The sequence below is a fragment of the Microcaecilia unicolor genome, chromosome 7 (genome assembly GCF_901765095.1).
Source record: "Microcaecilia unicolor chromosome 7, aMicUni1.1, whole genome shotgun sequence".
In the NCBI taxonomy this organism is placed as follows: domain Eukaryota; kingdom Metazoa; phylum Chordata; class Amphibia; order Gymnophiona; family Siphonopidae; genus Microcaecilia; species Microcaecilia unicolor.
The window spans coordinates 239,508,018-239,525,392 of record NC_044037.1 but is presented as its reverse complement, the minus strand read 5'-3'; the positions used below and the strand labels follow the sequence as shown (position 1 = coordinate 239,525,392).

At 42.5% G+C, this 17,375-nt stretch overlaps 1 protein-coding gene across 2 annotated transcripts in view; it reads right to left on the bottom strand.

The window, feature by feature from the left end:
* Positions 1 to 13,029, bottom strand: part of FAP (fibroblast activation protein alpha) — a 185,783-nt gene extending 172,754 nt beyond the window's left edge. For both annotated transcript variants that reach the window (XM_030209580.1, XM_030209581.1), the window contains exons 1-2: positions 12,936 to 13,029; positions 12,458 to 12,542 (exon numbers count right to left, since the gene is read on the bottom strand). In XM_030209580.1, coding sequence (XP_030065440.1) covers positions 12,458 to 12,542; positions 12,936 to 12,941 — 91 coding nt within the window. In that variant the 5' untranslated portion in view covers positions 12,942 to 13,029. The remainder of the gene's footprint in view (positions 1 to 12,457; positions 12,543 to 12,935) is intronic.
* Positions 13,030 to 17,375: the final 4,346 nt, after the last annotated feature.

The window sequence follows — 17,375 nt, the reverse complement described above, 5'->3', positions numbered from 1 at the left end:
GGACGTCAGAAACAGAAGGTAGAAGCCTTTTGCATGAAGAAGACGACCTCGGATGGCGGAGGTTGTGGTCCCCCCGCCAGCAAAAGTAGACGACGGCGGGTTGGCGGCGGGAGGGTCATCGGCAGGGGGAGGGGGTCCTGAAGAGAGGTAGGGAGGGGGCCATGCAACCTTGCTAGCGCCCGTTTCATTGCTAACAGAAACGGGCCTTTTTCTCTAGTAGCCTATAAAGGAATCAGGGTGCTGTTATAGTGTAGGTTTCACTGCATAGCATCAGGGTGCCCACTTACAGAATTACCTCTCTATGACTAGCTTTTGAAACTTTAGGAAATTAGTCTCTAAACATTTCAATGAAACTTTATCTTTCTCCAAGGAGATTTATGTTACATTAATGATTTATGATTCTATTTTGTTGGACCTTGGCTGGAAAATTAGAAAATTAAAGAATATCAGGCTACAGAGGCTGAGAAGGTTAACAATGGTCTGATGAAAAAGAATTTGGCTCTAAAATCAAAAAGTGACAACTCTGAGACTTGCCAGTTGGGGGTTGTTTACTAAAGTTTAGCTCGAGTTATCTGCAGCAGGGCCCATTTTATTCCTATGGGCCCTGCTGCAAATAATTCAAGCTAAGCTTTAGTAAACTTCCCCACCTTTTAAATTTTATTTAAAAGGTAATACATAGAAATAAAACAAAACAGAAAAAATAAGAAGATATGTTTTTATTTGACTAATACATTTTTTTCATTAGCTTTTGAAGGTAATCCTTCATCTGAAGAAGGAGGGTTACCTTTGAAAGCTAACACGGCTACCACACTACTTTACTTTAAAAAGTAGCAATTTCCACTAGAGAAATCTTTAGAAAATATATTGTGGAAAACATCTGTCAGAAGCATTCCACTTGTTGCAAATTATCTATTAACAGATAAGAAAATTAAGAAAAATGCTGACATGTTGTAACCAGATGGAGCATTAACCATTAACAGCTTATACGTTACTTATATTCTACAGATTATGTTCTAACAATGTTCTTAAATGCTGGTCTATTATCTCAGAAAGAGCTTGGTGTAGTAAAAAAAAAAGTGAAACCCTCAAACATGCAAAAAAAATTCTAAAATTCTGGCATTCTTGCTTTTTATTGTATAAAACTGTCTCTTTCAAAAAAATCTAAAAAATCTGGCACTCTTGTAGTAGACGTTCATCCATCCCAGCAACCTGGCATCAGCTTTTCCCTTCCCTACTCCCTATCCATCCCTGTAACTCAGCATCAGCCCTTCCCTTCTCTACCATCCATCCCATAGGGAAGCATCAGCCTTATCCTATCACCCCACCCTTCCCTATAGCCTAGCATCAGCCTTGTCCTGCTCCCTACCCACCCCCCATGAAATTAATTATAAGACTTTTTTTATATCCTGGGCACTGCAGAGCCCACCTCCACCACACTGGTCCAACCAGAGAAAACCACCTACAAGTTTATTTTTAAATTTTTACCTAAGCACTGCAGAGACCATCCCCACCCAAAAACCCACCAACATGAAAAATAGACATTTTAAAAATTAACCTATTAAAATTCATTGTTGGTGAATTTCTGGGTGTGGATGGGCTCTTCATTGCTTAGGGCAAAAGAGATATATTTAATGATTAAATATACCTTTTTTTGCCCTAGGCAGTGAAAAGTCCACCCCCACCCAGAAGCCCATCACCAGAGCCATCATTTTGATTACAAGAGCATCAAAAAGGTGGTGGGCTTCTGGGTGGGGGTGGGCTCTTCACTGCCTAGGGCAAAACAAAAAAAAGTATATTTAATCATTAAATATACTTTTTTTTGCCCTGTAGGCAGTGAAGTGCTTACCCCACCCAGAAGCCCACCACTACCAGCCAGCATTTTGAGTACAATTACACGTTAAAAAGGTTTAAAAATATATGTTACCTCCCCCCCCCCCCATTCTACTTTCACAAACTTTTCTCAACAAAGAGTTGCTGGCCCCAGCAGTGATTCCTAAATGCTGTTTGTGACTAACCTGGAAGCATCCCCTCTGCTGCATGCTACCCAGGCAAAAACAGAAAGTTGTGTCAAATGAGGGTGGGACGCAGCAGAGAGGAGACTTCAGGTTAGCCGAAGGCCAACATGTGGGAATCGCTGCCTCTGTCAGCAACCCTTTGATGAGAGACATTTGTGAAGGTAATGAAGACTTATATGACAGTCAGTGGCTCTCCCAATACTGTGTTTCTCCCTGTGCTGTTTTAGCTGCCCATCATTACCACTTCTTTTCTGCCTTATCTAGTGGAGTATAACTGAGATTCACATTGTTTTGAAGAATTACCTACTCTGACCATGAATCTAGCATTAACTTTTCAAAGTCAGATCTATCCTTAATGAATTTTTCACACCAGAGACCATGTTATTACTTTATTAAGCTGCCTGGATTAGACAATTTGATTACTTGTCCTCTGAAATCTGAACAAAACAGAAGTTATTTCACTTCCAATAAAAAATTAGATCCACACAACTAGCTTCTGCCTATAAACAATTTAAGTATTCCTTGACAAAGGAAAAATCTGGGCATCAGTCCAGACTAAGCAAAGATTTCCTGCCAAGATAAATCTTGCCTATGAAATTTTGCAAAATCATTAATAAAATACCTGCACATGATTACACACTAACTTTCAATAACCTTTTCACATACGTATTGCACGTCTGTTGATGACTACAGACAACATTCCATCTAAGATATGAGATACCGGCCTATATTTCTGTTGTCAGGAATGATGTAGCCATATCATATGCTCAATTGCAGGGGGCAAGGAGGTCACCTGGTATTCCCATAACACTAGCTTGCCCCACAATATTGAAAGTACAATATTGTTGTGTTAATCCCAACTGTAGGAAAACAGGTGATGAACTCCCATGCACCTACTGTTTTCATAGTGCACTGCTTAAAAGTAAGCTAAGGCTCTTCAAGAACAGACTCAGGATGCCGGAATGGAATTATGGATGTTTATTTAAGCTGACTCGACATGGAACCATGTTTCAGCACATGCGTACCTGCCTCAAGAGTCTTGATACATATACTTGATAATTACATTTATCGTTGATGATGCTTCTAGTGAAAAGACCATGAGCTGGTCTTTAGAATAGCATACGTATAAGTATCAAAACTCCTAAGGCAGGCACACATGTGCCGAAACATGGTTCCATGGCGAGTCAGCTTAAATAAGCATCCATAATTCCATTCCGGCATCCTGAGTCTGCTCTTGAAGAGCCTGATCCAGTTCCCACTCCATGTTATTTGATTCTATCCACAACATGGGAACTTTGTGTTCTTTCCACTTTTGTGGTTGTTTTGTAACAGTAAGCTAAACCAGTTCAACATCCAAAGAGAAGACTTGTTTCTTAACTTCCAACTACTTATTACAAAATAGTCAACAAGAAACTTGCTGTAGATAGTTGAAACCAAGAGTGCTATACTGATTCTGGATCTAACATCTCCCTCTTTCTCCCTTCCCTCTCCTTGCATATCGCTCCATCCCTCTCCTCCACCCACTTCTGGAGAATAGATAACTAAATGTAAAGATGGATAGTTGAGTATGACTTAAGAGATGGATGCTGATCCTGTGTGGAAAAGGATGATGCAAATTCCAGGGGTGAAGAAAGAGAAAAATGCTGTGAACTGGATTGTTTTCGAAGCCCAAGAAGTCTATGTAGGTTTCACCAGCAACATGTCAGTGTGTAGCCCTTTATCAGCTTCATAAGAACCTACATAAGCTGTTGCACAGCCCTACTTTTTCAGCTGACATGATTCTATAAAAGCTAAGTAAAGTAAGTTCACACCATTTCTTTATGGATACTGATGTTTATAGCTTTTCAAAATTATAAGAAATATATATATAAATTTATAAAAAATGTATAAAAAACTATCATCTGTGACCTATGATGAGGAGGGTATGAACTCCGTCACCATATATAAAATGATGTGACTTTGGGTCTACTCACAGGTCCATACCTCTCTTGGAGTTGTGTACTCTAGAATTTGAGCATGCAACTTATAGAGTACCGACTAAAGGCAGTTATGTGTGAAACTGCCAATTACTGCCAATTAGCACCACTTATAGCCAATTAGATGGTTAGTCCAGTGCAGTAGCCATGGTGGACTTTGGGGGCCTGGGCCTCCCACTTTGGACCCCTCCAGACCTGCAGCCTCCACTGCATAAAAATCTCTCTCATGAATATTCATTGAATATCCTGAAAACCTGACTGGCTGGCTGAGGTGTATCTAGGACCAGGTTTGGGAACCACTGATCTAGTAGGTTCTGCAAAAATGAAGTGTTTCATCAAATAATAAGATGCCAACCTGAATAATACCTTATACAATAAACACAAAAATTTAAATAGAATTCTTGCCAGTATAGGAAGCCAAGGTGTTTTAACATGCTAATCAAGAAATGTATTAAGTTATGTCCAATAAAAAAGGTATCATCTTATTTTCTTTTCCATGTTTTATTTTGTTTGATTTCTATTGATAACCTTAAGAGTGGACTAACATGGCTACCACACTCCTCTACTTAACATGCAGTACTCAAACTGTCAGAACTTTTCAGTGAATACATCAAGCGTAAAGCAGCATTTTGGACTGTTTGTAGTTTTTTTCCAACTATTGAGAAGGGCTGCCCAAGTAAATTACATTACAATAATCTAAAAGACTCAACAATAAAGCACGCACAATTAAACAAAATTGATCTTCCTCAAAATATTTTTATGCATAAGTATAAACGCCCTTTTAGTCACCATATTGACTTGTGGATGTAAAGAAAATGTAGAATCTAAATATATATCCAAAATATTTATAGTTGAAAAAAATTGATATTCTTTTTTAATTATTATAATACTAGCAACATTAGGGGCAGAAGAGTTATTGATGAATAAGAATTTTATGTTCTCTGTATTTAATTTTAGCTTATGATCACACATCCATTTTTCTAAAATATTGATGGCCTTGCAAATAGTAAATGTTTCTACATTAACAGAAGTAAAACAGGAATAAGGACTGATATCGTTGGAACAGCTGTAAGATAAAATACCATGTTTCTTCTAATTCAAAGCCAAGTGAATGTATGTATATATTAAATAAAAGTGGCAATAAAGGGGGGAGCCCCATAGGACACCACGAAGATTACTCCACTCATCAGATAAACAGTTCTTCATCTTAACCTTGTAAGATCACGTGCTGTGCTCTGGCTTTCTATGGTACTTTTGTGTTAAGTGTACGTTTCCCACTTGCTAAAAAATAAAAAATATTTTTTAGCATTGGGGGCGGGGACTAAGCGTACCCAGCACTAATCAATTAGCACAGCTACATTGCCGCAAGCTAACCGATTAACGTGTGGTTAGCACAGGAGCCCTTACCCCCTAGAAACTAGGTGTTGGTAAGGACTCACGCGCTAATGGCCACACGCTAATGAGAAAATTACTTTACAGCAGGGCCATTGAGAAAATGGAAAATGCGTCCTTTTATAGCCATGCTAAAAGTGGCCTCAGTGAGTGAGAAAGCCCTGCGCTAATGATAGCGCTGGCCGTACTTTAGTGCAGCTTAGTAAAAGGGCCCCTATTTGCTCTACCTTCGTATAGCCCCCTGTGCTGTTTTTAAGAAGTTTCAATATGTGTTTTTTATAACATAGTATGCTACTTCCAATGTCAAGTGTGCTCTGTTATTTAAACTCAACAATCCTCAAGTACATAAGCACATAAGTATTGCCATACTAGGAAAGACCAAAGGTCCATCAAGCCCAGCAACCTGTTTCCAACAGTGGCCAATGCAGATCACAAATACCTGGCAAGATCCCAAAAAAAGAACAAAACATTCTATACTGCTTATCCCAGATTTAGTGGCTTTTCCCCAAGTCCATTTAATAATGGTCTATGGACTTTTTCTTTAGAAAGCCATCCAAACCTTTTTTTAAACTCCGCTAAGCTAAACGCCTTTACCACATTTTCTGGCAAAGAATTCCAGAGTTTAGTTACACGTTGAGTGAAGAAACATTTTCTCTGATTTGTATTAAATTTAGTACATTGTAGCTTCATTGCATGCCCCCTAGTCCTAGTTTTTTTGGAAAGCGTAAACAGACGCTTCACATCTACCCGTTCCACTCCACTCATTATTTTAAAGACTTCTATCATATCTCCCCTCAGCCGCCTTTTCCTCCAAGCTGAAAAGCCCTAGCCACTTTAGCCTTTCCTCATAGGGAAGTCGTCCCATCCCCTTTATCATTTTCGTCGCCCTTCTCTGCACCTTTTCTAATTCCACTATATCTTTTTTTAGATACGGCAACCAGAATTGAACACAATATTTGAGGTGCGGTTGCACCATGGAGCGATACGAAGGCATTATAACATCCTCATTTTTGTTTTCCATTCCTTTCCTAATAATACCTAACATTCTATTTGCTTTCTTAGCCGCAGCATCACACTGAGCAGAAGGTTTCAACGTATCATCAACGACGAGACCTAGATCCCTTTCTTAGTCCGTGACTCCTAGCGTGGAACCTTGCATGACATAGCTATAATTCGGGTTCCTCTTTCCCACATGCATCACTTTGCACTTGCTCACATTAAACATCATCAGCCATTTAGACGCCCAGTCTCCCAGTCTCGTATGGTCCTCTTTTAATTTTTCACAATCTTCCCGCGATTAAACAAATTTGAATAATTTTGTGTCATCAGCAAATTGAATTACCTCACTAGTTACTCCCATCTCTAGGTCATTTATAAATATGTTAAAAAGCAGCGGTCCCAGCACAGACCCCTGGGGAACCCCACTAACTACCCTTCTCCATGAAAACATTCCACAAACAATTTTGTAAAACTGCACAACTCGGCACTGACCTTTTAAATGTATTTATTTATTAGGATTTATTTACTGCCTTTTTGAAGAATTTCACCCAAGGCAGTATACAGCAATAGTAACCTGGACATAGGCAACACACAATTAAAGCAGTAAAATAATCAAAATCATGGGGGGAGGGGCTAAGGCAGAGCTTCTCAAAGTGTGGGTTGAGACCCCAAATGAGGTTTCAAAACCTGATTTTCAGGTCACGATCTAGATGAGTTCTCCGTAGGTACATCATTATTCTGCACCTCCAGGGGGTCACACAATTTTCTTTGACTGCAATAATGGGGTCACAGGTACAAGAAAATTGGGAAGCACTGGGCTAAGGGCTTGAAAGGTAATTGAGGGGCAGTAGGCTTGAAGATTCACCTAGGGCACTAGTAGCTGAATTCTATATATGGTGCCCAGATTTGCACACCCAAATTTGTGCACATGCTCAAGATATGCATGCAAAGTAACTACTTAACAAGCTCAATGACATCAATAATTGGGTGCTAACAACCAATTACTGATATTAATTGGCAGTCATTAATATTTGCGCAAGGTATTACATTGATGATAAAAATATGTCACGGCATTTCCCCCAAAATTATCTCTACACCAAACCAGGAAAATTATCATTAAAGCAAACTAAAACCAGTGTTTACTCATCTTTCCTTGCACAGAATCCTCAGATATCCTACAGCACCATTCTTGAACAATTCACAATTTTCTGGACCTACATCAAATAAGTAACTCTGGGGCTATTTCGGGACTACCACCGGCCCAACGTGGCCACCGGCGGTAGTCCAATCCCAAGCGCGCACCATTTCTGGGGGAAAAAGAAAACCCCCAGAAATGGCTTGTGCGGCGATAACCCGGCGGTAATTGGACATCGCCACATGCTACCCGGTTAATCCCAGGTTAGCGCAGGAGCCCTTATTACCCTACCTCAACAGGTGACAGTAAGGGCTTTCCATCGCATGGCCATGTGTGCATAGCCGCCGAGAGGGGGGAGCAGAGGGGACAAAATTCCCCAGGCCTACGCCTCCAAGGGGGGCCCGGCACCGCAGTCCCACCCGCCCTCCGTCGTCGACCGTCTGCCCCCTGCATTGAAATCACAGTCTCACCTCCTTGAAAGCAGCGCTGCAGGGAGCAGAACGCCTCCCTTTGGCCCTCCTTCCCTCCCTGTGTCCCGCCCTCGTCTGATGTAACTTTCGCGAGGGTGGGACACAAGGCGGGAAGGAGGGCCGAAGGGAGGCGTTCTGCTGCCTGCAGCGCTGCTTTCACGTAGGTGAGACTGCGATTTCAATGCAGGGAGCCCGGCCCGGTGGCGGGCAGAGGGGGGAGCGGCGGTGGCGACCTCGTGGGGGTGGAGGGGGGAGCAGTGGCTGCAGTGATCTCGTGGGGGAGTGGTGGTAACCTTGGGGGGTGGAGGGGGGAGCAGTGGCGGCGATCTCGGGGGGGGGGGGGAGGCGGCCTTGCCCCGAAATGGGCCCCTCTTTTTCTTAAGTCTAACAAAAAAGCACAGTAGGTAATCTTCAAAAGTTAACTTTTCTTTCCCTGAACACAATTCTGCGTGTTAATATTTTGTTTTTTAGGTTCATCTGATTCCACTGGAGGATATCCCCAGAATCATGTAAGTTTGGTTTTCTTTCTATCTTCCTGTTCTTTGCTTTCTTTACATGTCTTTAATATTACAATCTTTAATGCAAGTACTATTTAGCTTTAGTCCAAGGTCTCCCTAGTGTATGCATTCTAAATGTGTCCTGCCTTGGCTTATTACTATTTGTGTTTCTAACTAACCTTTCAAAATAAACAATTGATTATAAATCCCTATAAATCCTTAATTAATCCCAGCCCACAACAGCCCAGCAGTATCTCTCATTAATTATTACAACTCACAATAGACCATTTCTTCAGCAGTTACAGATATAGCTCATTTAAAAGTATTTCACAGTCAAACTCCACTCACTTAACATTTCACGTGGAGGGGCATAATCGAACAGGGCATCCAGGTTTTCCTGAGAGCATCCTCGCAGGACGTCCCACGAAGGGGCGGGGAAACCTGTATTATCGAAATAAGATGGGCATCCATCTTTCATTTCGATAAGACGGTTGGGGACGCCCAAATCTCAATATTTAGGTCGACCTAAGAGATGGTCGACCTAAAAATGTTGAGATGGTCGACCTTAGAGATGGGCGATCTCGGTTTTCACCGATAATGGAAACCAAGGACGCTCATCTCAAAAACGACCAAATCCAACTCATTTGGTCATGGGAGGAGCCAGCATTCGTAGTGCACTGGTCCCCCTGACATGCCAGGACACCAACCGGACACCCTAGGGGGCACTGCAGTGGACTAACTGAACGGAAAAAGCCCTTCCCTTACCGATCCCTTAGTGATTCGGAAAGGAACGGGCATGCATGAAGGAAATCGCATGCAAATGAGCTGCTCACTGTTAGCTCATTTGCACACGATTTCCTTCCTAAGGAGGGGAAGCCAGGGCAGAGCAGCCAAGCATTATGCGTGGCTGCTCTGTGCATGCCAAAGATGGCTTCATACATGCATACAAGCTGCGGGTATAATAGCCGTCTACAACCTTAAATAAATTGCCATCTACAACCTTAGAAAAATACAAGTCCAGGTGAAAACGTCCACGTACTCGTCAGGGATGTCTTTTTTTTTTTTTTTTAAGAATATACGTCCAAAATGTGGATGTTTCTGTGAGAAGGACGTCCAAAATGTGGATGTTTCTGTGAGAAGGACGTCCGTGGCTGGATGTTTCTGTGAGAAGGACATCCATGCCTGCTATGCTTCTGACACCCCCTTTATTTATTTGAATTTTGGATCACAAGTAGCAGCAGTGGGATTTGAATCGGCAATCTCTGGATTGCAAGACCAGTGCTCTAACCACTAGGCCACTCCTCCACTCCACTCCCTTGAAATTTGGCATCCCTGTTGGGGGGGGGGGGCAGTTCAGGATGTCCAAAATGTCTGAAAGAAGGACATCCACACCTTCGCTATGCCTCCACTGACACACACATACCTCCCCTCCCAGGGACCTGCATACTGCTGCGATGGACCTGCGTATGACATTTAAGGCTGATAAAAAAAGTTTTTTAAGTTGGTTTTTTCAGGGAGGGAGGGGGTTAGTCACCACTGGGGGAGTAAGGGGACATCATCCCCAATTCCCTCCGGTGGTCATCTGGTCAGTTCGCGCACCTCTTTGAGGCTTGGTCGTAACAAAAAATGGACCAAGTAAAGTCGCCCAAGTGCTCATCAGGGACGCTCTTCTTTTTTCCATTATCGCTCGAGGACACCCATCTGTTAGGCACGCCCAGTCCCGCCTTCGCTATGCCTCCAACACACCCCCGGGAACTTTGGTTGTCCCCGCGACGGGAAGCAGGTGGGGACGCCCAAAATCGGCTTTCGATTATGCCGATTTGGGCGACCCTGAGAGGACACCCATCTCTCGATTTGTGTCGAAAGATGGGCGCCCTTCTCTTTCAAAAATAAGCCTGATAGTCACTAAACCCTCCACTAGCTCCACAAATCACTGAATTCTGACTTCGTAGATAAAGTTTTCTCATAAAATCTCACTCACCCACATCTTCGCGCAATCATGGCTCCCTCCCAACTGCCCATTTTGGCAGTTTAGAATTCTGCCCTAGAGTTCTTTTTCTCACAGGACAGCTTGTGCTGCAAGTTACAGCAGGCTGCTTTTGCCCTTTTTGAACTTCTAAACCCCTGGCAAAACCAACACAAATAAACCCCTTATCTTCCCCTACCTTGCCAGGATATTTTAAACAGCAAACTCTCCATCTTCTATTTACTTTTGGTCCACTGGCACCTGACACTCCCACGACGCGATGCGATGCGTGTACAGCTTATTAGACCCACATCGCTCCAGTCTTCGGGGAAGCTCTCCAGATTCCCTAACGTCCTGCCAATGCTAAGCCTCCAAGCTTTCTTCAGCACTGCCCAGTACTTCTCCAGCTCCTCAATGCCTCTCACTCACTCCCAGAATGCATCCGGGTCCTATTTTATTTTTTAAAAATGCATGACCTGCATGCGACCCATGATGTCACCACCACACCAAGATGGTGATGTCATGGGCATGCGCAGGGCGACACCCAGCAAGCTCACCAGTACCATCGCCACTCCGCAACCCCAAAGTTTTCTCCTGTTCCTCTTTCTGCCTGCCGCCGGACCCCTCAGCTGCCACCAGACCCCTCAGTTCAAACCAACAGCCTTTGCCCGATCCTGCACTCGGACCCACCCCGGACCCAGACCCAGCTAGGTAACTAAAAACTTTAAGGCAAGGTGCCTAACTCACAGCATGTATCTCAAAAGGACGCATGGCCATAGGAGGAGGATAGGCATGTCAGTGCATTCCAAAAATTCGTGAGTGTACTTATTGAATACTGGGTCTGTGCACCTAACTTGGGCACCAGCATTTACACCAGATTTCAGCAGGCATAACCCAAAGTTAGGCACGTGATCTACGCTTAAGCGCTATTCCATAAAGGGTGCGTGCCCTTTACAGAATAGTGCTTAGCGCCGATTTTTTTCCAGCACTAATTTTGAGCACCATTTATACAATTTGGCCCATAATGCCCTGCACTGACCCTGGAATTAACCATGTTATGTAGCCAGACAAATAACCACATATAGAGGTCCAAGGGTGACTGCTGCCACTCTCTTTTCTTGCTCCTTCTCTAAAATAATAATTTATCAGCTGTATTGCTGCAGTACCAACTGACACTGAACCTTGAAATACTAATAATACATCACTTGCTTGTTGCCAGAAAGCTGAAATGGTGGAAGACTCAGCTATAACTTTTGTCATGACTCTCAGTTGTTCAACAGCCTCCTCCCAGTTGATTCCTGAAGAACAATAATATGGGATATTGCCACTTTCCATCTTCCCAGGGAACAGCAGTAGAAATTCTAAGAGAAAAGAGGTCATACAGCAGTGCCTTTTCTTCTATACTATAATTTATCAGAAAGTTAAAAAAAAAAAAAATCAAAGCACTAACCCTTTCTAAGCAGTTTAAAAAAAAAAAGTGAAAAATGATTATAGCAGTTTAACCAGTCCTGAAACAGTCAACAAAGAATGCCAGCCAGTCTATTTGCAGCACCCTGGCCGCTCCCCTTCTCCTTTCTCCTATCATGTGAGGAAATTATTAAAATATTTTAAGCAGGGAAACCTAACTGCTGTATGGCCTCTTGGCATAACCTATCAGCTTTATTCAAGATTAAGAAAGGAAAGTACATGAAAGTGATGGATGGAAAGAGAAAACATACATTCTCAACCCTGTTAGAAGACATTATTTATGCTGTGAATCAAAGTGTATGCTTCAGTTGTGGCTGTAACGCATATCACATTACAGTATTTTTTTTTCTAAGATCTGTAATTTGCAGCGTTATTCTCATGCCAAATCAACATTCCTACAAAGTGATAAAGCATAGCTGGATTGGTAGAGTGCCATGTAAGGGAGATAGAAATGAACACATTTATGTAGCTTGAAAGCAAGAATACTAGATCTGTTAGTTTTTTGGATTTACCACCATTGTTACCTTAAGTCAAACTTACCTGCTGATGCCAGTAGCACAATACATGCTATGGAAATTGAAATCACAGTAAGGGCAATTATACCAAGTAATAATTTTTGTGGAGTCTGCAAAATATAATGGGAAAAAAAACTTCTTTTCAGGTTTCTTAGTCATTCCACACAAGATTACAAATTCTATGGCTGTTTGTCTACCATGTGTATAGACCAAAGCCATTGCTGTAGATTTTTCATAAAAAGGGACATTTCCTTGGAACTAAGTACAGGAAAATGACTTTAAATTTTTTTTCTTCCTACCCCTATCATGCAATATTAACTTTCTTGGCAACACCGATTCAGCTAAGAAGCAATAAAACAATAAACGTTTTACAGTCTGGTCACTGAATATCTTGTGAAGCGATTGTTGTAGTTCAGGTTGCAGTTGAACCGATAGACAATAGAACACCCTAAAACAATTGCTAAATGTTTTTAAACTTCTACCCTTAAGCAGAATATACTGACCTTCATTTTTTATGGTGGATGAAAGACAAGAGAGCTTTAGGTGGTGGTCTCCGAATCAATGAGAGCAGTTTACAGGAAAGGAAGAGCAGTCTGCTTATACAGCGATGTCATAAGCCAAGCCCAGTGCAGACTTCTCCACATATGTTGAAAAAACCTTGGCAAACTTTGCAAGTTTTAAGTCTGAAATTGAAAACAGATTTTTCAAGGCGTTCTTGGAGCTGGACTGAACTGTTGGTGACCCAGGGATTCTAGAGTTTTCAAAACCTCTTCATCTACATAAAATATACCTAACGACATACTCATATATTAACGTCTGAGTCTGTTAGCTGATGAGTATGTGAGTCATTTTTACATTTTATTCTGAAATGCATTTACTCTGCATTTTTAACAAGTATGGTTTCAGAACACAAGTGGAATTGTTTCTGTGTTCCCAACAGATTCAAACAAGTTTAGAAATAACATTTAAATATTCAATTGCAAAGCCTTTGGAAGTCTCATAAGTAGTGACATATGTATGTCTCCACACTAATTTCGGGAGACATACAACAATTAGAAGGCTCAACGTTGGCACACTCATAGCTGCCAACAGCCCGGATATATGCAAAAATAAAAGGAAAAAGAGGGAAGAACATGACGGAAGCACACAGTTGCCCCCTTAAAAAGCTTTATGTACTGTTCTCCCCCCCCCCCCCCCCTTGGAAGTAGCACCACCACAGAATGATGACATCACTCCCTTTACTTGGGATGGGGGAGTGAGCTCCAGAGGTTTGCCTTGGAATAGGAACTGGAAGTATTCATTGGAACACAGCAACAACAGACTTGATATCTGTCCTGTCTGTCCTTAATGAAATGGAGGTGAAGGGGATAGGTATTTTGCAGGTAATTCTATAAGGAAGGCCCGAACATTTATGCACTGAGTATGTACATAATTAATTAGAATACTGGTTGCGATGAAGGGCCTGAAATAAGCCCAGGTTTCCTTAACTGCACTCCATCACAGGATCATCTTAAGGGATGCAGAGCTAGCTAATCAAGAGGGCAGGGCTCAGGCACAGAGACAGTTAAAATCCCTAAAGTGGGAACAGAATAGTGATAGCCAGAATAGGGAAGAAGGGTTCTCTAGGAGATTCCCAGGAAAGGCTGCAGTGTCCAAAGATGAACTCAGGGAAGAATGGAACTAATCCTTCACCACACGTATATATAAGAATAGAAGACTGCAAAGGTAGGAACTGTCTTTTTTCATGAGAGTCTTGATTTTGTATGTCCAGGATAGAGTTAGGCCTGGGGCTGTGTAACTGATTACCTGGGACCCCACCCAGAACAGGAATATACCTGGCTCTTTATTTTCAACTCTAGGAGACCAAGGGGAAGAAATCCACATGCACACCACTAATAAATAAAAAAATATAGAGATCAAAGGCCTTTCAGAGAGAGAACGGAGGCTCTCACATAATGGAAGTGAGGCCACCCAGAACTGTCTCAAAATCCCTCAGGTCCTCTGCTCTTTTATTAAGAATGTATTAAATCATAAATTAACTGGTTACATCACAAATCATGGGACACAAACTTTGAAAAATTATTGGCTAAATTATACTCTGCTTACATCTACAAGTTCAGGTGATTCAGGGTACTTTCCAAAACTGCTAGTGGTTCCACCATTTAATCTAACATTTATAGAAATACGGAACTATCATACATTATTCCATACATCATCTGTATGCTCAGACATTGTCATTGCATTCACTTCCCTGTTCTCTTCCAAACATGTATATGTCTAATAACAGTTTCCTGCATCTGGTAAAGACAACATTTAGTCATTTTCCATCTTATTTACTTTACTAACATTTAACCTCTAATATTCCTCTCTATGAATGGGGGGACCATTATTTTCAAATATAACCTTAATATCATCATAAGACTCTCTTTGAGATGCTGCCTATCAGATTTGAACCTAGCCAAAAGCCATCCCAGGGAGGCCTTTTCACCGATCCAAAAGACACTTTTAACTGTAAGACAGCCAGCCTGTGCAGTAACAAGCTTCGGTATATTTGGTTGAAGCAATAAAGAGTTTTTGGTTTACCTTTATTCCTTGCCTGGCTGTTTCTGTAGAGGCTCAGTGCTGTTGTCACATCCACGTTACCACACTGGTGCCTAGGTTCTATTATAGAATATTAGTGTAACCCAGTATTGGGGCCTAACATGCTGAAAACTGCATTTTCACCAGCCACAGAGATGGTGTAAATGTGAGCACCTAAGGTGTGGATGTGCATAAGTTACAGTATTCTGTAAGTTAGCCACATAAGTGGGAGCCCCATCAATGCCCTGCCTATGCTCCTCGCCTGCATTTGCCCCCCTGCTATGCAAGTTAAGTGAGGTTAAGTGGGTGTTTGCAGAATATTAGGCAGCATATTGGCATTTACGTTCATATGTGCATACATACACATGTCAAACATTTTCACACATGTGGGCACCTAGCTTATAGAATTGCCTTTTGCATGTCCATTTGCTGTACTATTTGTGTATCTGTGTGTTATGTGGATACTTTGGATGCTTTTATTATAGGCCTCCAAGAATAGTCAGTTACTAGATCTGTGAGGTAGAAGTGTCATAAAAATAAACAGAACCAATACCACAAACAAAGAAAAACAAATCAATCTGTCACCCACCCATCACCACTTCTCCTGCTACTGACCATGGTTCCCTTCACCCCTCATCTCCTAGCCTACCAATTATCAGCCCTCGCTCGATGCTGACTGACCATCAGTCCTTCAACTCCTACTTCTTCCAACCTCCTAGGTTGCTGATCCTCCTCCTCATAATTTTTTTCACACCTCCACTGCAGGTCATTACTCTGCCTCCCCTTTCTTTTACTCTTTGCTCTCCTTTTCTACCCCCATTGTCTCCATTTTGCATGTATCCTTCTTCCTATTTTGTCCCAGATAATGACTCCTGCTGCAGTAGCATCACTAAGACCTGTAAGTGCATGCTGCTAGAACCCTAAAATGTGCTGTGGTAAATACTTTTTTAAAACATCTTTGGTGTATAGATAGATAGATTTTTATGCTAAAGAAATATGATACATATTAACTATTAAATATTGTTGGTGTATGTCTGGTGGGGTATCATCTTTGAGGTGAGCATGCTGACTACTAATGTATGCCTAGAATGTTTTGGTCAATTTGGCAGTATGGCAATGATTATAAAATCATGCATTGTGGATGCTGATTTACCTTTAAGTGCCTTGGTATGTTCCTATGAATTTTGGTGATCTTCTGTTTTTTTTTTCCTAGTACCCTGGAGTCTTCATTTTGCTATTTCTGCTGCCTTGCCCTTCTAGTGGTGGGTTGGAGTATTCATGCTACTGTTAGTGCCCTTTGCCCTTCTATTGGAGCCATGGGGTCTTCATGCCAAAATGGCATCCAGCGCGAAACTCCGAGGAGCCGTGCGGGAAGAAGAGCGTTTTAATTTCGCCGACTTCTTACTGTCGCCCAATTCAAGGGCGACCAAGCTGTTAACGTCTCCCATCTCGAGGGCGGCCCAAGAAGAAGCCGACCGAGCCACGTGGCCTGTCACGACCGGGAGGGCAACCAGCGGGGGATGGGCGCCTAAGGCGGGAAAGGCCGCCGTGCCAGAGGAAAAACCGGTGAACTCTCCCGGCTCCTAAAGGGCACCCAAAAAGGACGACTCTACCTTCGATCCCCCCGCTTCCCCGCTAAGCACGCGAACGCGTTCCGGGGAGCGTCTTTTCGCGCCCTTCCCATCCGAGGCCATAGCCATGTGGAGACCGTTTGGGGAACCCCCTGCCCGCTAGTAAAAGGTAAAAATTACCTGCTTCTTGCTCCGAGCAGCGACGACTTGTTCCAGTGAGCAGCTGCAAATGGACGTCCTTTTTGAACGTTTTTAAATTTTTTTTTTTTTTTTAACGGAGCCAGCGGGAGGGGGGAGAAAAGGAGGGACCTGGCACCACCAGGTTTGCACTTGCTCACGAAGAGCCCTCAACCCCAGGTACTCAACAAAACCTAAACAATTAGGCTTGGAGACCTAGCCAGAGCTGCTGCTGTGTGAACACACACCTGCTGAGATAGAGAACATACTGGGGAATTTCCGGCAGCACATGACCACATATAGGGAGGCAAAAGATTGCTCTCTATCTCCACCTGCTGGTAGATGGACACAACCCACCAGTCTATGGATTGATCGGCTTGATGATAGGGAATGTGCTGTTGCCTGTTACAGATGCCTGCCAGCAAGTTTTAGTCAAGTTTTGTTGAAAATGGAGGGGAAAACCCTGTGAGGGAGTGGGTGGAATAAGGTTGTGTTTCCTTATGAACACTCCCTCATTGAAGAGAAGCCACCTTAAGAATAAGTATATTAGCCTGTCTGGCCAGGATGGTGGGGGCTCATGGGAAGAGCAGGAAGACAAAAGCCCTGTGGCAAAAA